The 27,926-nt window shown below is 39.6% G+C and overlaps 2 protein-coding genes across 4 annotated transcripts in view; one reads left to right on the plus strand and one right to left on the minus strand.

Moving 5' to 3' along the window:
- ARHGAP10 (Rho GTPase activating protein 10) overlaps positions 1–14,770 on the plus strand; it is a 135,704-nt gene extending 120,934 nt beyond the window's left edge. For both annotated transcript variants that reach the window (XM_062493070.1, XM_062493071.1), the window contains 3 exons: positions 5,949–6,080; positions 7,024–7,115; positions 14,682–14,770. In XM_062493070.1, coding sequence (XP_062349054.1) covers positions 5,949–6,080; positions 7,024–7,115; positions 14,682–14,770 — 313 coding nt within the window. The remainder of the gene's footprint in view (positions 1–5,948; positions 6,081–7,023; positions 7,116–14,681) is intronic.
- Positions 14,771–23,334: 8,564 nt separating this feature from the next.
- The window catches only part of NR3C2 (nuclear receptor subfamily 3 group C member 2), a 182,721-nt gene continuing 178,129 nt past the window's right edge, over positions 23,335–27,926 (minus strand). For both annotated transcript variants that reach the window (XM_062493879.1, XM_062493880.1), the window contains one exon: positions 23,335–23,490. In XM_062493879.1, coding sequence (XP_062349863.1) covers positions 23,335–23,490 — 156 coding nt within the window. The remainder of the gene's footprint in view (positions 23,491–27,926) is intronic.

Consider the following 27,926-nt stretch of genomic DNA (forward strand, 5'->3'; position numbering starts at 1 on the left):
GAGGACCTCTTTCTGATAAGGAAAGATTTGTTGCTGTAACTGGCCCCTTGCTGTCACGAGATTTCTTTGTGCTTACAGTACAATGCCTTGTGCCAGGGCTTATCTACAGACTTACCCCTCACAGTGCTGGGTTTTCAGAATTGGGTCAGTCTTCCCTTTTTTGCTGGAAGTATCCTACACTTACTGCATGATCACTTCTTCATTCAAATCATTCAAATCATGAAAACTTATGTCTTGTTTCTCAGCTGGAGAGTTCGTTTTTGGGATCTGAGACTGCAGGGTGTCTGGGTGTCCCAGGGGCCTGGGACATGGTGACTTTTGATGGTTGTTCTGGGTAGAGTTATGATGCAGGATATGGAGTAGGCTTCCTCATGATGCTGAGTGTCTGTTTACCTTGCTTTTTCTTCTTTCCCTCTCTAAGCCTCTGGGATTTTGCAGTTGGAGGGGATGGAAAGCATTCCTGTCCCTCAAACATTTTCATTAGTGTGGGTGGGTGCAGGGCTTGTTAAAGCAATTACATTTCTGGGGTAAGAATAGTAAGATTCATAGTTTCCAAACTGAATCCCACATTGGATGCCTCCATAGGAGCAGGCAAGATCCAAATACTAAAGGTGTTCAAAGCCCAGAGGAGAAATGGAATCACCAATATAAATGGATTTTCAGGAATGTGCAAGGGAATAATGGAAGATGAAATAATTGTCTTTTTTTTTTTTCATATGTTTTTTTTTTTAATGCTTTTCCTGACTGTAAAATATTGTTACCCATCTCAGTGGTATTTAAGTGTTACACTGTGGGCCTAGTTTTGGGGTTTTTAATATCCAAAATGGTGGCACGATCTGGTGCAGCATCCAGGGTCTTTGTGACCAGGCTGGGAAGACAGTACTCAGTTTTCATGAAATCTCAAGTTGTTCAAATTGCTGATGAACAAACTGATGTTAAAAGAGCCATCAGATGACAAAGCCAGGCAGAGATAGTGGTCTTCTGCTCGTAAGAGAAGCCTTGGAGATAGTTATTAATTTTGTTTGATTCCTCAGTGAATTCCCATCAGCCTTGTTGTATCTACATCAGTCGACCGCACGGCTCCTTAAAATGGTAATACTTTCTGTTTTTTTACTTTCTGGCACTGGTGTGAATTTGCAGTTTTACATAAATTATGAGTGACTTCAGTTTCACCGTCTTGAAAACTTTTTATAATATCTAATGACATCATCCTATTTTATTGAAAGAAGGTGCTTTAGCCACTGCTGGGTCATTGTGCTTATTCTGCAGTTTGGTTTTGTTTCAGCTGCCACCTATCCAGTGACTCAGCACTTTGAGAGCAGGTTTAGTGCAGCAGGCACTTCTTTTTGTACCCTTTCGTTATGCAAGCAGAGCAAAAGCCCTCATTTTGCAGCTTCTTTGACACAGGCATAATATAACTTAGTCATGTGGCTCGTACAAAACAGACCTTGCCATCTCCTTGGCTGCCAGAGAGCCTGACAGCAGCACTGCTGTGTGAGCACAGGGTAAATGGTGTGTGTGCTCAAGGCAGGGGAGGGGTGTGGATGCAACTACTGGGATGAACTAAAGTTTACTTTTAAAATTTTTTTATTATTTTTATTTGTTAAAAAATTTTATTTTCTTTGCATGCTTCCAGGAGAACACAGCCCCCTCATTTTAATTTTTTTTCCCCCTGAAATGAGCTGTGGTGAGCTATAAGCTTATAGATGTACATATTTCACATTTGCTTTGTCTGAATTATCATTTAAAAATGCTTTAACTTGGGACAGCTGCGTTGGGTTTACCAGACTGGCGTGAAAGATCATTTCACTAATGTGTTAGCTGCTTCACTGAGACTTCACAATCCAAGTTAAAAGACCCTCTATTTCAGTGCTGACTGATGTGCTCTGTATATGTGAGGGTTCAGGAAAGCTGCGTGCATGTCACATGTTTTAAATTTTGAGGATGCAGTTTCTTTCCAGGGGGAACACAGATGGGGAAATTCTGGCCTTCTGTTTGTCTCCAGCTTTGCTACAGCTACGACAATTTCTAGAATTTTGGCTGCATATTTTTCTGCTCCCCACTCCCCAAGGCACAGGGGATTTTAACGTGCAGGAAGATGTGGTGGTGGTCACTATTGGATTGCATATAGAACCAGAAATAGCCAACACCCTCTGATCCACACTGTCATCTTGTAATGAAACCTTTCAATAAGGTTTTCATTGAGTTTGTCAGCCAGACACTGTGATACGACAGCCGTGGTGCTGCCAAACGTGTCTGAAACAACCCTTTTTTTCTCAAGAGTTGCAGTGTAGATTCTTTTCACAGACTCTCTTCCTTGCTCTCAAGATAAGAGGCTGCTCTTTAGCTGTGTTACCTTAGGAACCAGCCAGATAAACATCCAATAAAATCTTGTTTTCAGAAGTTTCTTTCTGAATATCAGAACAAAATCTCTAGCTTATTTTCAGTTAAGCTATTCTCCCTTCCTCCCTTTTTCCATCATTCACTATGCTAGACAATATTATTATTTCCTCAAAAAGAGATGGTTCTGTCAGCCTTTTTGGGGTTTTGCCTATCCGCAGAAAATGCATTGCCTTCGGTTTAGGCTTAGGAGAAAGATTTCTTCAACATACCTTCTTAAAGTTGAGATGCTGTGTGATAACGTGCAATACTTTATAATATATCATCATCTTGATAAACAAGGTGTACAAATCTTTGTAGCAAGGTACCTTTGCTATGACAAGAACCTTTTCAAGGAAAAAACAGTAAAATCTAGCTTTTTGTTTCTTGCACACTGCAACATTGGAAATTATTTTTCTTGTTGAGTGAAACCTTCTGTTTCAATAACAAGAATTCCTGAGGTAACCAAGTACAATAAAGAAAAAAAACAAACCCTCACAAGCAAATACATAATTTCTAGAATGTGCTTAATAGTTAAATCTATTAACTTATTTTTTCTTTGTTTCTTTCTTCTTACCATGGTGAAACTATTGCTATTGAAAAATGTGTTGGGGTTTTTTGTCTCCTGCTGGATGGTAGAGCCATGATCTCTGGCTGGGTAACCAGGAGCCTAAAATGACAGGCAAATTCTGCTGCAGTGTTTTCCCTACAGCTGAAAAGTATTAAGGGAATTCATCAAAGAAGTGGGGGAGGGAGGAGCCCAGCACTCCACATACCTGTACTTCTGGAGTGTTTTTCCACTAGAACTGTTGGAGTGGCTGAGAATTTGTAGAAAACCTGCCAATTTTAACATGCTTCTATATAATCCTGTCTGGTACAGGATAGTGTAGGCTTACTTGGTGATAGATTATGCTTCTTGTTGAGTCTCTGTAACTTGAGAAATTAGCATGCCATGGAGCTGAACGTTTTATTTCATCTTCTGTTCCTCTATGTAGACACCTTTTCCCTTTTCTGTTTTCCTTCTTTCTTTCCTCTCCAAGTCTCGGCAAGAAACCATCTGGTATTTATTCTGAGTATTCTTATGAATGACCAATGCTTCCCTGGGTCAGAAAGGTTCCTTTTGTGTTCTCTCTGTTCTGAGCATTGCTTTGAAGTCATTAATTCTGTGTGAGGTGCAGGTGGTGTGTTAGAGCCGATTGAGTAAATTGCAGAGATTAACATGGTGCATCTATCAATGAAATATTTAATAAAGGCAAGTTTTAATATTCACTCATTGAAAATCAAACCACACATCTGAGGTGTGCACTACAAAAGGCCATTGGTAAAATATTCTTGAATTATGAATATTTTGCATTAGAGACATTTTAATACTTTGGCAAGATACTTGGAGTGTTATTTTTCTGTTTTCATAGTTTTACAGCTTTCAGAAATGAGCCTGACACCAATCCTATTCATAGAATCGTGGAATGGCTTCGGTTGGAAGGGACCTTAAAGATCATATCGTTCCAACCCCCCTTCCCAGAGATTGATTTGAATTTAATAAATAGCAAGGAAAATACATTTTCTCTAAGTGTCAGGATTATTTTCAGTAGAAGAGTTCAGTCTATGCAAGCAGGATACTTTTTTCAATTCACTTTTGAAAAACTTTTCCTTGTGTTCACCTGCTGAGTTAAAATTAATTCTGCATGTAGACATTATGTGTGGGGAATGATGAAGAAATAATTTACTTTCTGGCAAACTTTATAAACTTTGCACATTGAGAGTTGTTTTACCCTCAGTATTTAGAGAAAATGATCCAAAGGCTGGTGTTCATTTCTTTGGTTTGTCTCTGAACAAAGTCACTTTTAGCTGAAGGTTTTTCTTTTATTTGAGGAAAATTTTTCGATTATTAGGTAAAAATGGGAGGAAGAAGACAAGTAAATTACAAAGGTGCTGTTTCTACATGTATGTCATTACTGGGAGATGGGAAAAACTGTGCAGTGGAAGATTCCCAGGGAGAAAAGATGACTGGATATACTCTTCCCAAAGTTAAGCATGAAATATGTTTCTAGACAGCATAATCCCGCTCATCATTCAGTTTAATACATATGACTCCTTCCCTTATTTGGTAAATGTGATAATTTTTAAAAGCAGAGCATGTTTTGATAAACCCTTCTGGTTATGATTCCAGCACACTTAAGTTTCATTTTCACTAGTGAAATTAAATGTAGAATGCTGTTTTATAAACTGTGAATTCCACTTTTATTCAAATGGCATCTGACACATTTCCAAAGGAAAAACCATTGTCTTTTGTACCAAGGAATGTGACATTCACATTATAATGTACTAAATGAAAAAAAAATATATATTCAAAATAAATGCCTTCTTAACTATGTAATTGCTAGAATGGCTATGAGATAGAACAAGTTTGTAAAAGTTGAATTTGATTGTAAATCATGTTATGCAAACCAAAAAATAGTGATAATTTCTTCTAGAAATTAAATATCCCAGTGTACAGTAAGATTAAAATTAGCTGTCTAAGTTAGGTTTCCTGCTTTCTTTTATTTGTCTCTAATTGTAACTGGCCTGATTCTCGATTCCTCTTTTTGCTGTGTTCACTCCATATTGATTAGGTGTGCATTTATACCCCTACAAAAATCTTCTTGACTGAGTCCTTAGATTTTGGTGGTGCTTTTCAGATCAATGCTAAGAGGTTAATCTTGGAGTAAGACAAAGTCATAAATGCTGTATTGGGAAGCCTCTACTTCTGAGGGATGGTTGCTGTGTGCAAATGATTTTAGTTCTGTTTCTGCTTAGAAACTGCTTGAAGTCCAGATTCTTGTTCCAAAGACATGCTGACAGCCAGCTTTTGGACTATTTGTTGTTTTGTCCATGCAATGAAGGAAAGCCTTCCAGTGCTGGAACACTTTAGTTCTTCAAGGTGTAAAATTAGAAATGCTCTTTATGTTGGGGACAACTCTGTGTGTTCACTAATACAAATCTTAAATTTTGCCTGCTGTTTCTTCTCTTTTTGTGGCAACTTTGTGTTCAGCCATTAGCTTGATACCTATTGGAGCAACATGTTGGTGAGGGCAGCCACTGAGGCAGTGTTTGCACAGCTCCATGAAGGAGATCTCAAACCAGAGCCAGCGCCATGATCCCAATGCTGTAATAGCTGCAGCCTCTTTAGCAATCTTCCCAGTTGTACATGCTTTTGTACAGCACTAAGGAGATTTTTAAATAGATTCATCAAAACTTGTAAAGGCAAGGTGGCAGCTCAAATAATAGCCTGCTCTATGCAATTTCTCTTTGTCTGCCTTTAGATAAGGAATGGGGAATTTTGCCCTTTCATTGCTTATGTCATGCATCTCAGGTAATTCTCCTTAGCTTAGGATGTAGGGCATGTAGGAAAAAGAATTCCAAGGAGGAGTGCAGAATCATACAATGGCCGTTTCTGCAAAATCAACTTGGCAATATGATTTGAATTTGAAAATCTAACAGGTTGTCCAGTTGTAAAGATTCAAATGTTTTGGTACAATAAGAAATTTTATTCATGTTTTTAATTCTGCCTTGAATATATCTCCTCTTAGTCCTGCTCAAAGCCGCCCGTCGATGGTCTCATGGATGAATGTTCCATCTGCTAGCCCAGCTGCCACAAATGCTGCACTACCCACCTTCTTCTTTCCCAACCCTGCCACTGGCACTGACAGAGCAGTGGAAAGGTATGGTCTGCCCTTCAACTTCTGCTGGCTCTTTATTTGCCTCCTTTATCTGCATCTTTATAAAAATAATCTCCCATGGCATGTGAACGATTATCTCAAACCAGGAAATGCAACCATAGCAATTTTGACAGCATAAAATACTTGCCTACTTCATCTTGTTTTTCCTTTGAACACCTTCCCTGTGGAAGGCACACAGTACACTGAGTCAGTGGTCTGTTGGTTAATACAGGAGGGATTTGGTTTGGGTGGAAAATTCATGGTGTTTCTCTCCTCCAGTGTTTCTCTTAGTCTTTTAAAATACAGATTCTCCCACCTTTGCCAAATTTAAGTTTCTCATCCTAGCCTTGTGGTCTCTGAAAGACTTTCTCCCATCTTTACCTTTCTCTGTGGTTTCATTCTTTTCTTTCACTCTTTCTTCCAGCTTTCCTTCTATCCTGTTTCTGCTTCCTTCCGCGTTGTTTTCCATGTTTTGAATTATTTTGAGTTTTTTCTTTGAAGGTCTTCACCATCTTAGCTTTTTCCTTCAAATTTAGTAATATTTGCTTTTCTAATAAAGTAGTTTGGTATATTCAGAAATTCTTCCCAACACTTGATAAAAAATTCCTATTTCTTATTACTGGTTGAATTTTTAAAATGTATTATGCTTTGCCTACTATTGAGTGCATTGCTGACTAGCACATGAAAAGAAATTAACTGTATTTGAAAGTCGAGTTTGTCGTAAAAATAAGTGTGCAGAAAGTTGGGAGTATGATATTCAGAAATGCCAACAGTAAGCTGTGAAGCTTCAGCTTTGGCTGTGTGTATGAATTATAAGCCTGTAATGATGCATGTGAGATTGTGTTTAAAGTTTTAGTCATCTCCAAATGTGAATGGAGAGAGAATGGTTGAGACAGTGTCTTCATAATAGTGAAAAGTTGCTATAATTCATAATTTCGTTTTTCAGTGCTGCCCACCGAAAAGCAAGAGCAGTTTATCCATGTGAAGCAGAACACAGCTCTGAATTGTCATTTCAGATAGGAGCAATATTTGAAGATGGTAAGTGCTGCTTGAGTAAATATAAAGCAATGAAAAACAAATTGACAAAACTGCTAAAATGGCTTTGGATAAAAATACAAGCCTGACTGCTATTCTGCCAACATTGCTGATGGCACACAGTTGGTGATGGAGATATTTTCTGGTATGAAGAAGCTACTTAACATATCCTTAGCACTGTGAGGAAATGCTTTTGATTTTTGGGTGAATAGACTCTTCCAACTAGTATATTTTTTCAGCATCATTTAAATGTGTTGTAGTACCAAAAAAAAAAAAGGTTATTCATTAATAGAAGAGAAGACCTTGGCCTGTGAAACTGAATTTTTTACCGTGTGAATTCTTGTTGTAAAATAACACAGGGGTTTTCCTTTAAAGAGAATCTATTTCAGGATTTTCATGCAAACAGAGTGTCAGGTAAATCAGGTGAACAATGGAGGAAAAAAGACAGGGTTTTTACTGATTTGGATCATGGTTTGCATTAGTGTGTACATGTACTTGTAGAAAAAGGAATACTGACTGAGGTGTGGAATGAAGGCTTGTGTTTAATGATTTCTTTGGATCTGAATATAGCACTACATATGAGCATCCAGAAGGTGATTCCTGAGCTCAGGACTGTGTTCTCAATGAGCTTCCATGGATCTACCCTTCAGCAAAGGCACAGGGACTTCAAACTGATAGGAACGGCTTTAGTTTTTAAACCTTTTGCCAATGATACTGTAATACAAATTCTGAAGATGCAAAATGGGAAGCTCAGGGAAATCCTTTTTTTTTTTTTTTTTTAATAGGATAATCTTGTCCGCTGTCTCCTCCCAAACAAGTGAACAGCAAGGCTGGTCCAGACTTCAGTTATGGTTTTGTTTTTTTTTTCCCCAGCATAAAGTGCCCTGGGGTCCCCACTAGGTTCTTCCCTACTAGCACCCGCTTTACAAAATCATTCTTGATGTTTCCTATTAGTGCTGCCTTGCAGGCAAATCATGTCTGAATCAAGTTAGGTGGGAAACCTTTTAAAGATGTATTAGCTAAGTGATTGCTCTTTTAAAAGTCCTTAACACCAGCTATTTTAATTTAAGTTTTTTAAAACATGACTGATGGGACTCTTCAACAGACATCAAACTGTGTACAGGAAAGACAATCTAGTGCATGGTGGAAAAGATCTGATGTCTGGGAGAGGCATTTCTGCTACAGCAAGGGTTGTGTTGCCTTGGGGTAAGAAAGTCTTTCAAAAAGTAGTTCCTTGTGTGTCGTGTGAGAGCAATGTTAAGATTCTCTCCCTGTATGAGAACTCAAGAAGTGGTGACAAAGCCCTCGGTTGAATTTTCAACTGGAGAGTTGGATTGTCCCAAAACAAGTATGGAATTTGACTCTGGCATCTGTGGAGAAATGTTTGAACTGTAACTTTTTCCAGGTTATCAGACAAATAAGGTTCAAAGCTTGGGGAAAAGATTGCATGGATTGCATTTGGAAAACCCAATTGCAGATTTCCAATGGCAAAGCTCACATTTCCCTAAACATATTAGTTTTGATTTTTTCTGCTGTGTCCTGGTTATTTCTCAGGTATTGTCCTTGCCTTGCAGGGCTCTCACCCTCAGGTAGGCTGTGGATTGGCAGAAAAAATGGGGAGAGCATGCAAGTAATGAGGCAGTAACTGTAATGGTAATGTAATGGTCATTTTATAATTTTTCCCAGTAGGTTATGTCATGGATGGCTCTTTTCATACCAAGTGCAGACTGTCTCCACATTTGAAACCTCTGAAATGCCTCAACATGGGCCTTTTCTTTCTGTATGAGACACCCCTGTGTCTGTGCTGAAATCAGATTGCAGTGAATCAATTCAGGCTCTTTAGTTACTCAATTTAAATTCCCATATGCCCTAATAAAGCCCCCAAATGAAGAATTAAAGTAATAATACATCAATTCTGCAGCTCTACCAATAACCTTAACTATCAAAGTGACAACGCATCAATCAAGTTGACATACAGCTAGTATCAACCATTAAAGTAACTGTTAAATTAATGTCTACTAAAAAGTGCTGCTTCCATTAGTGTTTTATCTGTCTCTCCTTTCTTCACCCGGCCTGTCTCACTTTCTAATCCTGTCTCTTTTTTTTTTTTTTTTTTTTTTCCCTTTTTCTTTCCTCTCTTTTCTGCTTTGTTTCCTTTTTCCTGTTTCCTTCCCCATTCTTAGTTTGTCTCTCTTGGTCCATAGATGTTGATTGCAGTGGTTCTCTTTCACCTGTCATTACTCTGGATGAATCCTTTTGGCTGCTCCAGCCTCAGACAGGATAATGGCATTTAGGGAAGTAGTCTTGCACCTGTCATAGCTGCTAAATGTAATATTGGTGCAAGAAGGTGAGTTTAACCTTTGCTCCCATCTCCATTTCCTGTTTCTAAACTGGGGGAGGGGGGCAAAATCTGTCTCAGTCTGCCAAGGTTAGATTTGCTAATATTTCAACTTAAGCTTTGCATCACCTGATTGAAATCTGTAAAGAACCGTAGCATTTTCATATTCAGGTGTTTTCAGTACTGCATGTTCATTGTGCTTCCCCAAATCCCACAGTCTTTTCATTAAAGTGCCATAGAATATAAATGCTAAGGCACCATCTGGTAAATTAAAAAGAAAAAGGCAAAGTTTTCTATTTAATTGAATTGTCTAAGAAAATGAATAATGTAATCTGAACAATATCCACTGGATTTTTTTTTTTTATTCTTCAATTCAATTCACCTTAGGCTATGCCAATATTTTTATTTCCCAGTTGTTACAGGTTATATTATTGACAGCACATAACAACATAATTCAAGTGGTTGGAAACAAAGCTTGAAGAGTTTGCAGCTGGATAAGGGCACATACAGGAAGAAGCAGAGTAGAATCTGAGATTGAGAGAGACATAGGCTGGCTGTGTATGTCTGTTGTTGTTAAGGCAGATATTCCCAATAATCAGGGAAAGAATAATCAGACTGCCTGGCACTGGAATTTTGCCAGTCTTGGAGCCAAGTGTTATTTAATTTCTGGTTCTTGAAAGAGTCTGCTTGAAAGTCAGTAAATGGGAATTTCACTCGGGAGAAGTGTTTCAGATAGGTTAAATGGTGTTTACACAATAAAAATTCCTTGGCAGAACTGCTAGCAGGAAGGCTTCCTGAAAACTTGTCAAGATAGGTCTTACCAAGGCTTTTTACAATTTTTAAAATCTGATTTTAGGGAGGGAAAACTGAGAGAGTTTTGTTCCTAAGAAAAAGTGGGGCACCCATCATCCCCACTAAGTATAAAAGGAACACAGAAAGCCACATTCACACAGCCCTTGTCATCCCCATCTTTCTTTCCCACTGTAACAAAGTGCCAGCCTTAGTTAATGTTCCTGGTTTTGACTCCAAGGCACTCTCTGCCCTCTAATTCATGCTGTGGCTCCTGGACTGTCTGTCATTATGGTCCTGACCAATCCAGGATTTGCATCAAAGAGAAGTGGTACTCCCAAAATACTGTATTGCACTGTATGCGCAAATGGCTCTTGTGCTGAGGTAGAAATGGAGGTAGAGCTACTTCTTGGTGCACCTTTCATCTGTGTATTTCAGAGCACTTGGAAACATTCATGGAGAGAACACTCCCTGGCTCCTAGTCCTCTGTTCTGTCCACAAGATAATTCTGCCTCTCACAGCAGAAGCAGCAAGTTTTGAAATTTCAGATTCCAGTCTAACCTTAAGCATGATAAATATTTCTACATTTCTGTGACCAACTCAACCCACAGGGATTGTTTCAAAAACCCAAAGGGACTTCTTAACACAGAGGGCTTGCAAGCACATTTGGTTGCTTTAATTGAATTTCCTGATGAAAAATTGGCCAGCATAACTGAGTTCTATGAAAGTGAATTCTAGTGCTCTAGTGGTTTTAGCAGTGAGATTTCTGTTGCCCTGAGCAATCCTCATTTATGTTGCTTTTTGAGGTTTTTACTCTGATTGACAGTCCATGAGAAAGGGAGGCCCTCTTGTGCCAGACACCGTGCAGGTTAGATGTGCTACCAAAACAGCCGATTTCCACAAAGATGTGGAAATCAATGTGAATCAGTGCCCAGTTCAGTCTTACTGAAGTTAGTGGCACCCAGCCAATGAACTAGTACTGCTGAGGAAGTGAGTCTTGCTCTCATTGTGGTTGAGACCTGTGAAACTTTGGAGCTGCCAGAGCAGAGCAAAGTCTGCTTATGGCACTGGGTCTCTGGGAAGAACTGCTTGTGAGTTTTATGTATTTGCAGTTAGAAAATAATAACATTGGCAATATCAAAACTATTTCCTTTGGAGAATACAAAACAGAGCCAGTGCTGCAAATGCCAAGTTGACCTGATAGTGTCTCTTGATTAGAAGAAATCAGATCTCACTGCAAGTTCCAAGTCTATAGATTTGGTTGGCCCATTTGAGTTGGGGTGGTTGTTCCATAGCACTTGCTGTCGTTCTGATGCTCAGACACCTTCTTTCTCTGCACTTTGCCTCCATGCTGAAAGGCTTTGCAGCAGGTACTGAGGAAGTCACTGTCCCCCTCTGAGCTCTCAACTTGGCTGCTGTTTGCACTGTGCTAAGAGGTGATGGCTTTTAGTGGTGGTTCTGTGCTTGGTCTTGTTGTGCAGTCTTGCTATACACTCAGTAAATCTTGCTGCAAATATTTACTGCTTAGTTCTCTGCTCTTTTATATTTCAAGTATTTTCCCCTCCTGTCTTGTGCCAACGTGAGCCTTAATCCTATGGGATGATTGCTCTAATAATGAGTTGTAGTTTTAAGGCCAAGTGTGTAGTTGCTGCAGCAAGGTATTTTTAAATGAGGCAGGCCTGAGAAAGTGCTAAGAACTGTAATTGTTGTTAACTGAGAAAAAATGACAGAAGGGGGACACTATAGAAGTCTTCTCTTGAGCAGAGTATTTTTTCAGAAATAGGCTGTGTCCTGGGTTTAAGAAGAGCTGTGTATGATAGAGGAATGGGGTTTGTGTGGTTAAGTGGCTTTGATTTTAAAGGAATGCATGCTGGTTTTTTTTTCTTGTGTCCTATTATTGTCAGACAGCTGTGCTCAGAAACCACACTTGTGTGTTTGTGTGGTTAAGTGGTTTTGATTTTAAAGAGATGCATGCTATTGTATGCTGTACCTCAGAAATGGATTAGCAAAGAACACAGGATCAGTGGAGCTTAAAGCAGCTTTACTTTTGGATGGCACCTTCCTTAATATCATTTGCCTACAGAAGCAAATGTGTCAGTGATGCACACAAATATCTTACCCCTTGCACAAGGTGATTGGACTGGGGGCAGAAGCCTTCCCTGCTGTGACAATCACCACAGCTGCTGAATGTTAACAAATACTTTTTGCTGTGTTTTTTTAAACAGCACAGATTTCTAGAAATGGTAGCCTTCTGTATAATTGAGTGATAAGTCCTTCTTCAGTCTTCCTAGAGTCTGAAAGAATTGTCTGCCAACAAGTGAGGCCCAGAGCTGTGTAATGTATATGTGCAATATTTAATTTCCTAAGCCCAGAGCTCAGTTGTACCAGCTAGGTCTCATCTTCTGGGGTGAAAATGGTGTTTGCCACTAAAACCCAACTGCTGGGCCATGAACATGCTGCACTGTGCAGAATTCACCATTTTCTTATCAAACTTGCTAAGAAAATACTTATTTGGAAGTTTTCTGTTGTGTTGAGTGATGTGATTCAGCATAGTATAAACATTTCCTCCCCTGTGTAAATTTTAGAGAAATTTAAATTTCAGTGTCATCCCCTCAGTTTAAACAGGCTTTGGATTTATAGACACTCACATGCCAGTGGTATGTACCCTCTTTCTAATGGAAATTAAGGTTAAGCACCAGAGGACAGGCAGACATTTCCTACTTCTAGGTTTTCTAGTTGTTATTCTCCCTAATCTGTCAGTTTTTTTTGGAGTTTGTTTCCTGTAATACAGATGTGCTCCATAGGTATGGGAGACCTCAGGGAGGGGTTTGGCTGGCTGCTGGTGCATTTGCTGGAAATGTAGGATTACAGCTTCTGGAGGAAGGTTTATGGTGGTGTCAGCCATGCAGTTTCAAATGCATGTGTACTCTGTAATTGTGGAGTAGAAATGACAAAGGTAGAGGAGGGCCTGCTAATTACTAATGGTAATGTAAGTTACTGTGTGAGCACAGATCCTAAAAGGTAATTATCTATGCACATTTTTCCTTTGGAACCTTTTTGTTGAACACATTTATTACAAATATAAGCCCAGCATTTCATGCTGAATCTAAACTATCAGTATCATTTGAAAGCAGTTTTGTTTTCTGGGTTCTTTAGAGTTATAGCTGCTGTTGCAAGTGTGGTTTCTGAGCACAGCTGTCTGACAATAATAGGACACAAGGAAAAAAATAGGGAAGGTGATTTTAAGTCCTCAAATTAAGATCCTTACCATGCTTTTGGAAGTGAGACTTAACATGTTACTCTCAACTGTTATTTTCCTGATATGTAGAAGGCTACAAATATCACATTTCCCAATGTGTTAATGTGTTTTAAATAAAGAACTGACATGGCTGGCAGCATGTTTCAGCATTTGTCTGATGTCTTCCCTAAATACTGTCTCAAAAGCACTGTGAGGATAAATTAATACAGTAGAGAATGTCGTAGGTTGATAAAAAGTGTGGGATTTTACAGTTACATAGGTAAATAGGTATCTGTATTATATCCTTAAAAGACACCTCAGAGGGGAATTTGAGGGCTTTTTAGTCTGTTTTCCAAAGAAAGGAGGCTTATGGTTCTTTTTTAACTTCCTGTCAAATGTGGTCAACATATACATACAGGAAGTCAGATTTCATTAGTTCTCTTGCTCACAGAGTAACTTCTGGGGCATTGAGAGTCCAAGCTGAAATGCTTCTAATTTTATATTCATGGATACTCTGGCATAAACTTTGGGATCAGCAGTGGTAAACACTTAGGATGGCACAAGGAGCCATTCAAGCATTTGCTCTCTGCTTTGTGAATTGTGCTATGTATTTGAATTTCAGAGAGAGGATTTAATCAGAAAAATGATTCCGGTTTTGTCCACTGGTCACTTCTAATAGCAACTCTGTTCTGAAGAGATGATACTTGGAGTGACATCTGGCTCATCTCTATTTCCCCTGTAATCCTTTCCATGCTTACTTTTCATGCCAAGTAAGGTCCTATGCTGTGCTTCTGTGGCTCTGAGCTTCCAGATTCATCACTTCTGATCAAAACAAGTTTTTGCTCTTGTTTTGCCCCACCTACTGAAAGTGTTTTCCACTGTTTGATATAAATTCTGACTTCCCCCCTAAGGCACAGATTTTTCTATTTTATAAATCTGTCGTAAGCTCTATTAACCATTTCGTTAATGAAGTCTCTTGCACCTGAAAGCTATTTCACCATGTAGGCTTTGCAGAAGTATATTATGAAGTATTTAAGTCAAGTTAATAATCCTCTTTATCTTTCCTAGCCAGATTCTTAAACTGGTCTTTGCAGATGATGGGAAGTTTTTATGGATGCTTTGCCTGGTGTCGTGGAGCTAAAGCTGAAAAGTACTAATTCAAACATAAAAAGATGCAGTAATTTTCTCTCCTTTTCTTTTGCAGTGCAATTTTCCAGAGAGCCGGGATGGCTAGAAGGCACATTAAATGGCAAGAGAGGACTTATTCCACAAAATTATGTTCAGTTTTTATAGCTTTGTGCATTGAACGCCAAGAAGGTGTACATGGTATCCATGGATTTTTGTTCTAGTCACTTGTCTCTACTTTTGTGACTGCTTTTAATCAGTGAAGAGCTGGACTATGGATTGAAGATCTTAATCTGTATAAAGACATTAAGTGTTGCCAAATATGAGAAAAAAAAAGATTCTTTGAGGGCTGGGGGGGGGGATGACAAGAAAGAGGGATGAAGGGATAGGTTAATTTTTTAATAGGGTGCTTGCTTTTTCAGTTGTAAAGAGCAGTAGTAGTATGTTTGTTTGCAAGATAAATAGCTTTTGAAGTCAAGTGTTTGGTTGATCTGTGACTCAACTTAAGTGTCCTGGAGATTATGCTTTGATAACCAGAATTTTTAACAGAATGTGTTAAGGCACTGGAACAGGCTGCCCCAAGCAACTGTGGCTGCCCCATGCCTGGAAATGTTCAAGGACAGGTTGGATGTGGCTCTGAGCAACCTGGTCTAGTGGAAGGTGTCTCTGCCCATGGCAGGGGATTGGTACTAAATGATCTTTAAGGTCCCTCCCTATCCAATCCATTCTATGATTTTATGATCATTTTAGGTTTGGAAGATACTGATGGATTAAAAAAACCTATCATGCTGACAATTAAATTATATTTCAGAGTGGAATAGCCAGTGCAGAACAGACATCAGTAAGTAAAAATAATAGCTATCAAGACATGACATTTTTCAAATGTCTTCAAAGAGCACATTCGTTTATGTTGCATGTATGATTTCATTTATTTTATAACGATAAGACACATGAACTTTTATTACAGGCTCCTATATGTCATGGCTCCTCTGCTACTCAAAAATATCACTGTAAATGAAATAAAATGTTATTTGTTATTTGACTTGTCAATCCTATATTGCAGAGTATTTTGCTCTGGTTCTGGAAGTTGTGGCATGAAAATAATTATTGGCAGCTCTGTGCAGTCAGCCTCGAGCAGGTTCCAAAAGGGATGGGGAGCTTTCCTTACACAAAATAGGCAACTCTGGAAGTTCAAGCCAAAAGGGAAAAAGAATCCCTGGTGATGATGCTTTTGCATCCTGCAGAATTCCTACATTTTATCTGTTATCTGTTTTAGCAGCTTGTTCACCTTGCCTGTCCTACTTCCCTCTGATTGTCAACTGCAAGGTCTTATTGATGCCTCAAAATTTGTAGACTTTAAAAAAGTTTATCACTAATCTTTCTATTTTTCCCTCCTTCAAGTAAGACAGTGGAGAGGATGCAGGAAAGTGTGACAGGATCACATGCTAATACAGGCTCACTTATTTGTTAAATTGGACTCTCTGGATTTAGAGTCATTTACTGCAGCTCTACTTAGCTAGGAGGTTTTCCTAACAAATGAGATTAGTAAAACAGTTAACGGTTAATTCTGCTTTGGGGTTGGGATGGCTTTTTTTTCCCCCTGAGGATTTAACTCCATGCCATAAATTTGTTCCTTTGCCTGGACTGCACAGACCACTGGAGTATGCACAAATCATTTCCAGATGGAGCAACGGTGGGCCAAGCCAGTACAGCTCTCCAGCACTGACCCTCATTGCTTGGAGGAGATTCATTTGGTGAATTCTCCTGGTATTGGAACAGTAACTCCCTGCTACTAAGCTTTTAGGCAGTTCTTGTCTTGGCTGAGTGACCCAAGCACTGAAAATGACTTCTGACTGATTTGCTCCTTGATTCATTGTTAAGGAAATAACTGCACCAGTACTTGCAACAACAGCTTGCAGGTTTCCTTGCTCGGATTTGTTCACGTGGCAAAGCTGTTTTGGCTGGGTCTCGTGTTGCCTGGGCCCACAGCTCTATCAACTCTTCTGTGGCCTTATTCTGGAGGCAGGATAGTATTTGTGTGCCAAACTCAATTTTCATGGCTACCAGTTGGTAGAAAATGTTGAAAGAAGAGGAAGAATATAAATCTTTGGTGTTAACCTTGCAGGTGTGGCAGCTAGGTATGCTTGCTTGTCAGATGGTGAAGCTCTGGTAACTTGAACCTTACAGGCTTTGGAAGTTGCTTCCATTTGTTTTGTTGTTGCTTTAAACCTGCAATGCATGTTTGAGCTTGTTCTGGCTGCTGTCCTCCAGAATTCTCAATGTGCTTCTCAGCTCTGGCTCTGTGTACTGGGACTTCTTTTCCTTATAACTGAGGTTGTTTAAAAAGGCAGCTAGATAGAGAAGGAATAATAGTCTTAGTGTCTCTTCCATCCAGTCCTGTGAGCATGTTTCACCTTTAGGTAAGATGTTTTGAGATATCTGTTACTCCTGGAGCTACGCAGAACCCAAACAAGAAAACTTTTCTACTGAGAAGTGATACACTGAACAGAGGTAGCACTAATCCAAACTTTCTCACGTCCCAGCCGTTGTCTGAAGGCAGTGGTGTGAGCTGAGCCAGATCAGATCTGGCTTTCAGGCTAACCACACTGCCTCTGAGGAATTCAGTTGTGGGAACTGCTACCCACCAGATGGGTTTCCATATCAGCCCAGTTACACCAGTGCCAATTACAGACTTGCACGGCCCAGTAGCCACGGCACAGCTTATTCTTCATCCTCACTGCTGAGCAGAGCTCTAAACGATGCCCTCAGTACTGACTGCTTGGAAGTGGAGATTAAAAAGATGCTAAAATTAAAAAAAAATAAGATACCGAGAAAGTCAGGCTTTTGAGATTGCTTGCTTTCCTGAAGGTGGCCTTTAGGGCATGCCTCTTGTCTGTCTTATCCATGGCTTGGTAGATTTTGGAGGAGTGTAGTAATGTGCTGTTGAGACAGGAAGGAGGACAGGGAGTCCATTCTGGAAAAAGCTGGTTGCAGGATCCTTGTCTTGGCCTGGCAGCAAGAGCGTGTGCACACCAGCAGGCTCCATGGGTGTGGTCTCTGTCCTCTTTCATGGAACTGCTCCATTGTCACAGCTGTGGGCACAGGAATTAATCCTTGGCTTGGGCTCCCTTCCCTTGCTCTGTGCTGGTTACTGTGGGCAGGGCCACGGACTTGTCAGTTTTCAAAAGCTAAGGCTGCTGGTAGTAAATGCATGACATGGGCTGAAAATTAGTGTGAATTAGGGAAAAAAACCCCAAATATGCTTTTTATGCAAAATGGCATTGGCCTTGCCATGGCTGTGGGGCCAGAGATTGAATGCCTCAGCCTGGGTATTAAGGTCAAATCTGTTCGCTGGATAATTAATGGCCAAGCTGAGACTCCTGCCTAGCTGGGCTCAGCAGAAATTTATAGCCTGTTAGTCACTGGCCAGGGTGCAGCACTTCCACTCTGCTGGGTGAAAAGCCCTGGGGTTTTCAGGCTGCTAAAGGTTGTTAAGTGTTGTCCCAGCTGATCTTCATGGCAGCTTTCCTTTTGACGCTGTCTTTTATGAGGAGTGAAAGAAAAATCTCATTAGCTGATTTATCTGTCCTGTATTGAAAATACATGTTCCTCTCACACTGCTTGCAGCTTTTGCTACCCAAGCCTCTGTAATTGTGTCACAGAAGAGACCTGGGCAGAAACTTGCCTTCCTGAATGCTGTTCCTTGTTCTCTTAACCCATTTGACAATTCTTACCTGGTTTGCAGTTTAAGGAGAAAAGTTGCTGACAGAAGGCCTGTGTAGGCTGTAAATGCACCAGTGCTAAAGTGGGTTTCACTGAAAGTCTTCACTGGAGTTTCACCTCTTCAGCTGAATGTGCCTTGGACATTGTTTTCTACATCAGAGTCCAACAGTCTGCCCTCATCTGTCCTTGCAGTAGCCACAGGTAAGCGTCAAATAAACGTCACCCTGTCAATATCTACAATTAAAGTAAGAACACCTCAAAAACTTCATGGCAGGCCATGGTTTACCAAGCAAAATCTGTGACAGGAAAGGACATTTTTATACTCCTTTCTTACTAATATTGTACTTCTCATGAATTCCTAGTCTCTGCAGACACCTGGCTCCCCAGCGTGAGGTCAGGTTCCAAGTTTCATTATGGTTTTAAGCAGTGATAGCATTGTCTTATTTCTAGAACAGCATATGACAGATGCATCTGCTTGTAAACATATGGGAAATTTTTCATAACACTGCTGATCCCCTACTATTCTTTCCTTCTGACAATTCAGCAAAGAGAAAGCAGGTGAAAGGATTTTTTGGTAATAAAAAACGTTTATGCAACTCGTTGTTAAAAGACCAAAATGCAGTTAAATGGTGGTCTTACATCACAGACCAGGCTTTGTGCAGAACTTGGTGAGAGAGTGCCCAGAACAAACCAAGATAATAAAAGGAAGAGCAGAAGTAAAACTCCTGCTATCTTACTGTAATTACAACTGGAAAAGGCCTGATCCTGAGAAGGCAGGGTCAATGGGGAGATGTTGTGTATATAAAATAGAATTTCTCTTGGGACAAGAGGGATTCACTCACTCTGGTCAAGGGGAAGAGCAGCAGGAGGTTAACAAAAACAAGCCCAGACTGGTCTGGCCTACTTGAAGGTTTGTTTCTTCCAGTGGGACTTGTGCCCAGAAGAGTGTCAGCACGTCGTTTGTCAAGCACAGGGATCCAGGTGCAAGGAACCACATTCCAGTGTTGGACAGTCCCCGTCTTACAGCCTGGGGAGCTGCTCCCTGGCCGGAGCCATCGCAGGCGCAGCAACACCCGGAGTTGACAGAGACTGCTGGAACCAACACTCCAGCTGTCTGAAGAAAGATGTTACAGTGCATTCTAAGTTACTTTATGTTGAAGTGTTCATGTCCAGGTTAAATGGGGTTCTGAGCACCTGGTCGAGTGGCAGGTATCCCTGCCCACGGCTGGAGGTTGGAACTGGATGATCTTTAAGGTCCCTTCCAACCCAACCCACTCTCTGGTTCTGTATTGCTCCTACATGAGCAAAGGCTTGTCTCTAAGGATATCACTGCACCAGCAGCTAGCTGAGATTAAAATGCAAGAAATACTTGCAATCAAACCAGTTTAATTCATGTATATTTGTACAATTTGTATATAAAAAAAAGAAAAATAGGTACTTGCAGACATTAACATAAAGACCAAACAATATTTTCTATTTATTTAAAAAGCTTTAAACATACAGAAGCAAACCCCTAATTATAAATGCATCATTATGCATAGATTTTACTGTTTACACCATACTGCTGGCTGCTTTTATTTTTCATCCAGGAATCTATTTAAACTCCAAAATTTCTTAAACATTCCTCTGAGCTTCCTGCCTCAGAACTGCTGTCTCTCTTATCAAGTCATTGACCTCCAGCTGAAAACATTGCTCTAAAAAAAGTCAAATCTTTAATAAACAATTAAAAGTGCATTAACTGTAGAATTTTTTAATTTCATAAATGTTTAAACAAGTCAGTGAAAAACACCACCCTGTGAATTAGCTTTTTGCATGATTGATTGTAAAGTATCTTTTTTAAATAAGATTTTGATATTGCAAACTTTAGTCTTTTCTATTTTACTCTGTGCAACTGCTCAGTCAGACGATGTGTAGTATTCCTGAAATACCCACTGCAGTACATTACACTATTTTACATTTTAACTGTGTATACAATGCTCTTGCTGCCTATCCCTGTTCCTTCTTACAACAAAATAATTTAGCTCAATGAACAAAAGTCCACTTTCTAAAAGCTGTTATAGTTTGTCTTGTATTTTGCAGGAGACAAATGCCTATTTCATTCTAAACAAATTCAAAAGAATATAACGAAATTCCCGGTAGCTAAAAACTAGGGCTGGGTTTTGTGGTTTCTTTTTGTTTTTTCTGTACACAGGTTTAGATAAAAAAAGTGATGGTTATTCTGCTTAAGTGTCCTTGATAAGAGAATACTGCCTCTTACAACATCTATATCCAATTGTATCTATTACTTCAATGATCTCTAGCAAAAAAATAATAATCAATGAATGGTTTCATAAACAACAGGTGATTAAAGTAAAGGATTTATTATAATCTGCTTACAGTTGTTTGCAAAGACAGACATACGTTTTTGCATAAAGATATAAATTGCTTTTTAAAACTAATTTAGTGTATTTAATTATATGAAGTTTCTGTGAATTATGAATTGTACCAAACCAAGATTAAAAGTAATAAGGTACAAAAATAGGAGCAAACAGACAACAATTTGGACTGGGACAGGCATTTAACAGTGAAGTGTAGAATATGGCTTTGCTATTTTAGTCAAGCAAAGTTACTCTGAGACAGAAAAGGAGGCAGTAACTTTGTTAATATAAAAAGCTGCTGCAGACTGTATTCACCCAGAACCTGGCTTTGAAACCTTCTCTTTTAGACTTTAAAAAAAAAAAAGTAAATTAAAAGATGGATGTGTGACTGTGTCTTTACTGTAAACAACCAGTCTGCATGCTGTGTATCTCACGTTGGAAGTTTGGCTTTCATATTGCTGTGCAGGTCAGTATTGAAAGATCTGCCTATGAATTAGACTTCCAAAATGCAAATAATATATGTATCTATATATTTATATATAAAAAACCTCTCTGAATACAGTCTTTACAGATTACCCATTGCATAAGGCAGGTGTCATTTAAAAAGACAAGTAGCGCTGTCTGTCTTCAGTGCACCACAGTGCACCTCCAAATTTGGGTTCAGAAAGGGTGTAGAATTCTTAATTCGACCACCATTGACAAGAAATGCTACATTCCGACCGGCCAAGGGAGGGACACGCTATAGCTCAAAAATACCAGTGGCACCCAGAGAGAACACTACAGATTAGGACTCTGAAAAACTATTCTAGTTAAACATGAGCATACGGTAGCAACAGCTGAGCCTCAGAAAAGTTCACCTGTCCTCTATTCTACTCCAAAATCTTGTAGTTGCTTATAAATTGTGAAATAGTGAAAATCACCTCAAAAAATTCTTTTCTTTGCAGTCTTATTCTAGAGAAAACATTGTTGAGACAAAATCAGACCAACTGAGTTGAACTTGTAGTGTGAACATTTGTCTTCTTGGATGTATCCTGATTATTATAAAAATGCTTACAAAATTACAGACGCTTTTAGTTTATCACTAAAAATTCTACTCAGCTTATCTGCCCTTATCATCCCTCACCATCCCTCTCACCAGTACAAATCTCTTTGATATACTTACTGTAATGATCTGCATGTTCCCTTCAGCATAACCAGAAATCGCTCTCCCCCATCTGAAATAATAATCTGACCTTTCAAGATGTTTCATAGATCCAGTATTCAAAGGAAAAAAAAAAACAAAACAAAACCAAAAACAATCTGGGAAACCTTAGTAAAAATAAGGAAAATCATTCAACATGTTGCTCACCCCCGTTCCCCTGAGAGAGAAAGGGAATAGAGGGCAGGAACTCACTAGATCATTAAGCTGGCAAAAGCTTTGGAGAGAGACCATAATTTGTCTTGTTAAATGAAACCTTGGTGAAGTGGCAAACACAAAAATGTGTAGTTTCCTACAGATACATGAAACAGGAGTTCTAAGGTGTGCTCAAGTCACATACGCTTGCAGGAGAGACAAAAGGGGAGGAATATAGAGAAATAGAAGGCTTAAAACACAACTGAAAAGGTTTAGCGTGGTTATTTACAACAGATACTGTAGGATGGTAAATTAGATATGATGCTAAAAAAGGCACAGCTTTCCCTTTCTTAAATACACTGTAAACGGTTCATTATGCATGCAGAACATTTCACTTTACAAAAAAATTACCTTGTTTGTTTAGACAAAGATAGTACTTAAATAGTCTCCAGCAAAATAGAGTTCTTTCAAAAATACTTTCCCGTTCATCCTATTAACCATTAAAGATTTTTTTGTCTCATTTACAAAAGTTCCTTACACCTTATTTCAGGTCCTTCACAATTTATACATACAGCAATGTACAGTACAGCAAAAGACTGCAAAAAATTATTTGTAAAGCCAGCACAATAGATACTATAAATTGAGACCAGGGCATTTGTTTTTCACATCTTATCCTTTTGAATTAAATAGTAAATGGACACTTAACACAGTGTATATCATCTATGATGGGATAACATGGGATAACAAATGCCACAGGTGGGGATAACAGTATTCCACACCAAATGTTCTGTTATTACTTTACACGTTAGGGTTTGTGTGTGTGTATATATGTGTGTATATATATATATATAGTTTTTGTTTGTTTTTTTTTTTTTTTACAAGAAAAGAATATTAATGCCCCATATTGACTTTACGTTTTATGTGCAAACCAAGGGTAAGCTTTAAAAAGTTCTCATTAGTTCTCGAACCCTTTTAAAACAAGCAAACAATACCAGAAACTACATGGCATATTTAAAACTCCATCTGTTAAAATATCAAAATCAAAGAGTTATTGACTAGATATGGCTTTTCATCCAGAGGAACAGGAACATTTTCTAAGTGTTTTAGGGCTGTGGGGTAATTTCCAAACATCTAGGTCTTGCCAAATCCGAGTCAACTGCTTTCCATTCCCCCAAACCCTTCGTATGATTTTAGACTATTCAGAGACTGCTGAACAAGTGTAAAGAGCATGTTTAAAATATGGTTTCTTGGGTCCTTCATGGGTGTGGAATAACACAGGGAAACTTAAGGCAAAGTTCTTCCATTTAAGACATTTTCTATCACTTCCTGTGAAAGTACAGGGGCTTGGCATTCCCAGATTCCACCTTTGGTAGCTGGTCACTGATGATTTCCACCAGCATGGCTGGAAACTCTACTTTCAGTGCCTGAGACTCTCGGAAGGTGTAGAAGCAGAATTCCAATAAGTCACTAACAAGCTGAAATACAGAAAGAAACACTTTTTAGGAAAAACACCGAGATTTTTGCATGCAAACAACAGCTTACTGATAATTGATTAATTCCAAGAAACAACATCTTACTCTGACCTGACAGTCCATTTACAGGGGTTATAAAGCAAACAAAAGAACCCAAATGCCAAAGGACTACTTAACTCATTAAAAATCAGCAAACTAGGAAAACCCAAGAGACCACAGATCTGATTTTTCAGCCTAGCTGCACTTTTCTTTTCACTAACAGCAACTGGCCACCACGAAGACTCCAGGTCTACAAAAATAATGCCTTCTGCCCAGAGGGAAAAGATCAGCCATAAACTATTGTATCTCTCAGCTTCAGCTGGATACACATTCATTAAATCAGATTATTTGGTTAACTTCAGTGCATTCTCCAGGGCCCATGACCTATAACTGCCAGAGCAGTTGATGTTTGCAGCTCAACAGCACAACTCCTGCCATCACACAGTGGCATTTCAGGTTTTACAACAACACAATCTACAGGTTTTTTGGTAGCTGTGACCTAAATGCATCTCCTAAAGCCTTACAGTATGTTGGACCCTTCCCAGTCTTTAAGAAATGTGAAGGAATGAAGCACATCCACGTTCCAGTGAGCGTGTGAAGTTCCACTGCAGTTCACACACTATTGTGTGATTGAAGGAAAGAGCCTCTGCTGTTTAAAAATCCAAGTGTTAAATTAATTTCAGCACCTTGTGTCCTTGCAGAGGACTTGGAACACTTCTGCTTGTGTAGTTTATCAAACAAGTTTGTCATTTCAATTCTTACCAGGTAGAATTGCACTCTGCCATAAAGCCCCTGTTAAAGATAGAGCAAATAAAAGTGGACTTCTGGAAGGCAGAAAAGGAAATTAATAAAAAAATATGGGCAGCAACATTTCCATCCTGTAGCACCATGCCTTATTGCTCATTTTCAGGACTTTCACAGCTGCTCTTGAAAACATGTAAGCAGTTTATGAACATCCCAGAGAAGTGCTGAGATCACTCAAACACATGAGTCGCTGCTATTGAGCACTACGTGAGTCTGTTTGCTGGGGCTTAGGTCATTCCTGATGATCTGGCATGTCATGAAGCAACATTAATTAATTAAACAGATGCATGCTAAATAAGTAGCATAGGCATAATCTGGCTTTCAAGGAGAAAATGCTGATGTTCAAAGGTTTACTTTACCCATGAGGAGGAGGTTGTTACTGCATATTCTGTGTGCCAAAAATACTCTAAACATCACAAAACCAAAGTGAAGGAAACTCTGTCTTGGTGTGATTGCCACTCCCTCCTCCCTGCCTCTGGCATCAAACACCAGCCCTAAGCAAAGTAAGCCTTGCAGCCCAGCACAGCCTTGACAATGACCCTGTGAATGTGCTCCTTTTCCTAAACTTCTTTCGCATCACTGAACGTGAGAGGGGGGTTGGGGTCACCTCTGTCCCGCTGCCTTCTGTGCAGCTCAAGTGAATTCCTGCCTCGTCACGCCCGTGTGGAGCCTCTGGATTCAGTAAGACAGATCACAGGAAATCCTACCTAGAAACTACTAATTCTGACTTCTTTGCAAGCTTTTAGTAGTACCAAGTACACATTTATGTACTGGCGAATATGCAGACAAGGGAAAATAAAAAATAACATTAATGAAGGAAGCATAATCTATTCTACTCAATAGACAAGTCAGCAGTCCAGTGGGTAAAAACCAGGACTGTGGTATCACAGATACAATCATAGCACAGCATGCTACAAATCTCACCACAGAGGAGAAAGGTTAAGTTTGCAGAACAGTTTAAAAGAAATTCCCTAGAACCCTCCTATCATGGCATACTTGGGTTTGAAGCCCTAAGGATAATGTATTTCCTATATCTATTTAGTCTGCTAAAACTTTTGTTCCACTTTCTTAAGCTATCAGCTCTAATGTACTTGACAATAATCGTTCACATAAAGAAAAGGGAGGACTAGGAAGCATGTGTATCACACATGTGACCCCATGTGTCACCATGACCACAGGATTGCAGTCAGGATCTTTTTAACTCCAGCCTTGAAAGCTGCATGGCTTTTTGGGAGTGGGAAGGCATGACTTTAAAATGAAGAGGTATAAATGCGGCAGAATTGAAAGCCGGCTCAGAAGTACAAAAATGTAAACATTGTGCTAAGGTCAGACAGATAAAGCTGTGAGACCAAGAGCTGAGCCACGAGCAGGCTATTTTCTGCAGGTGTGCTCCCATGCACTTTCAAAAGTACCAGCCCCCTGCCAGCTCAGCAGCCTTGGCATGAGGATGCACTAAACTCATGAGGATGAGAAACTCAAGTCCCAGCAGCAATGCTAATTTTGAAATTGAAATCTTTGCTTCTTCATCCCAAACATTTGTCTGATGTAGTTTTGATTTGTAACAGGTAAATAATTTAGATGCTCTTGTGCTTTAAAAGAGAAATTCCCTCTTCAGAAAGGATATCAGAAAGTTTGTTTTCTGTTGGAACACACAAGCTCTGTCTTTGCAGCGACTGAGGCACCACAGGTGACAAACAAGGTAACACAAGCTATCCAGCACCTCTGAATGTGCCTTATGAATTTCCTAGATCAAATATACTCCTGGTTGTTCTTTAAAGCCTTGTAAAATCCCTGTGCTCTGAGAACTCCTGACTACACTTTAGCTGACCACTTCTACCCTCTGTTTCTGGTGGTTTATACTGGAAAAGCTGAGAGCTCCCCAGTCCAGCAGTGTGACAGGTAACTCCAATTTTGCAGTGAGAGTGGAAGCACTGCTGTTTGCACAAGCAGTGCAATGGTGACTAGAAACATCCTGGCTTCTAAAATCTCAATTATATCAGCTACTGAAGCACACTTCTGAAGACTTACAGCTTGACAGTGCAGTTAAAGCCACAACTAAAACAATTCCAAATTCCCTCATCGCTACCCTGCGGAGTGTGATGTGCTTCAAGCATTCTCAAGTCTACAGTAGTCTTAGCAATTCTGATATTTTTACCTAATCAATTTTTGTATTTCCATGCTGTATTCACCTCTGAGAAATAGGAGTATTAATCAAATGTAATTTTCTGTTATTAGGGTGCGGTGTCCATAAAATGGACTTTTCACTCATACTGTTCTTCATAATTAAAAAAAATGAATCCTTTAATGAAGTCCCTGAAGTTAATACAGTTACAGTGACCTTCGAGCACTTGCCCCATTTTTACAGCAAAAAGAATTTATTTTAGTTTGCAAATCTCACCATGAGATTTGCATTTCCAGAAATGGTAAGAACTATTGGACTTGCAAGGGTGCACATTTCTGTGCTTCATTTTCTCCAAATTCTCTCAGAATCTGTGAGTGTGATATGAAAGCCCACAGACACTTCTCTATCAGGAGCATCTCTGTGATTAAGCCTACTGAGACAGCAATTAAGACAGCAGTAGGGTAACAACACAATGCTGAGTAATTTGTTCCTATTATTAACTACAGCTATTACTGTAAGAAACTTCAGTGTTCTATAGAAAAAAAAAAAAAAGAAAAAAAAAGAGAAGGCATTCCAAATTGTCTCTGTCCATTTCAGGAATGGGGTCACTGCCTAACCAGCTCTTTCCTCACCCAGCAGAGCCCTCAGTGAGTTTAGGACTATTGCCACTTTGCTGCTTTTTCCACTTTGTGCAGTGGGTACAAAGATCCTGCTCCAACAACCAGGAAAGCTAAGGAAAACCACTGCCAACCAGGTCTTAATTATTCCATTACCACTATATATTTTTTTTTTTTGCTCCCAGACCTAAGAAAATCCTGTGATGCAAAATAATTACAACTCCAAGGGCTCAGGAAGGAAGTTTTTTCCCTTAAGTTATTCCCTGTGGGATGGCTTGCAGGCTGATTCTTGGAGATCCATATGTCCTTTGGTGACCCACAGGGGCCAGTTCCTAGCTTTCTAGGAAATCCTGAACTGTAACCCAAGAGTCAAACCTTCCACCATCACAGGGAGTACAAGGGAAGAACAAGGGGTGGAGTCTCTGGTTACACCTACGCCTCATGCTACTAAGGAGTAAAAGGTGGATAAAATACATATGGATTGGGCACTAACAGTATCTGGCAGAGCAAACATGGATTCTGGTTCTGCCTCGAAAGGTGCATTTATCTGACTGAGGAACTGAACTCATTTCTTCAGCTTTCCTTCATAACCACATGCACACCCAAACCACAGCACCTGACACCTGCACATGCCATGGAAGAGCCTGAGTTCAACTCGTGCTCTGTGCCTGGAGGATGCACCCACAGCATCACACACCCATGAAACATCCTCATCCCTTGGCCAGCCCAAATTTTGAGCCAAGTCTCCTTTGCTCTTCTTCCAACAGCAGTGGGGTTCTGCCCTTTCCCAACAAACACCGGTTAACATGAAGGAAGAGAGATCCAACCATCACAAACTGAGCAAGATGACTCTCAGA

Source organism: Cinclus cinclus, chromosome 5 (assembly GCF_963662255.1).
Source record: "Cinclus cinclus chromosome 5, bCinCin1.1, whole genome shotgun sequence".
Classification (NCBI taxonomy): Eukaryota; Metazoa; Chordata; class Aves; order Passeriformes; family Cinclidae; genus Cinclus; species Cinclus cinclus.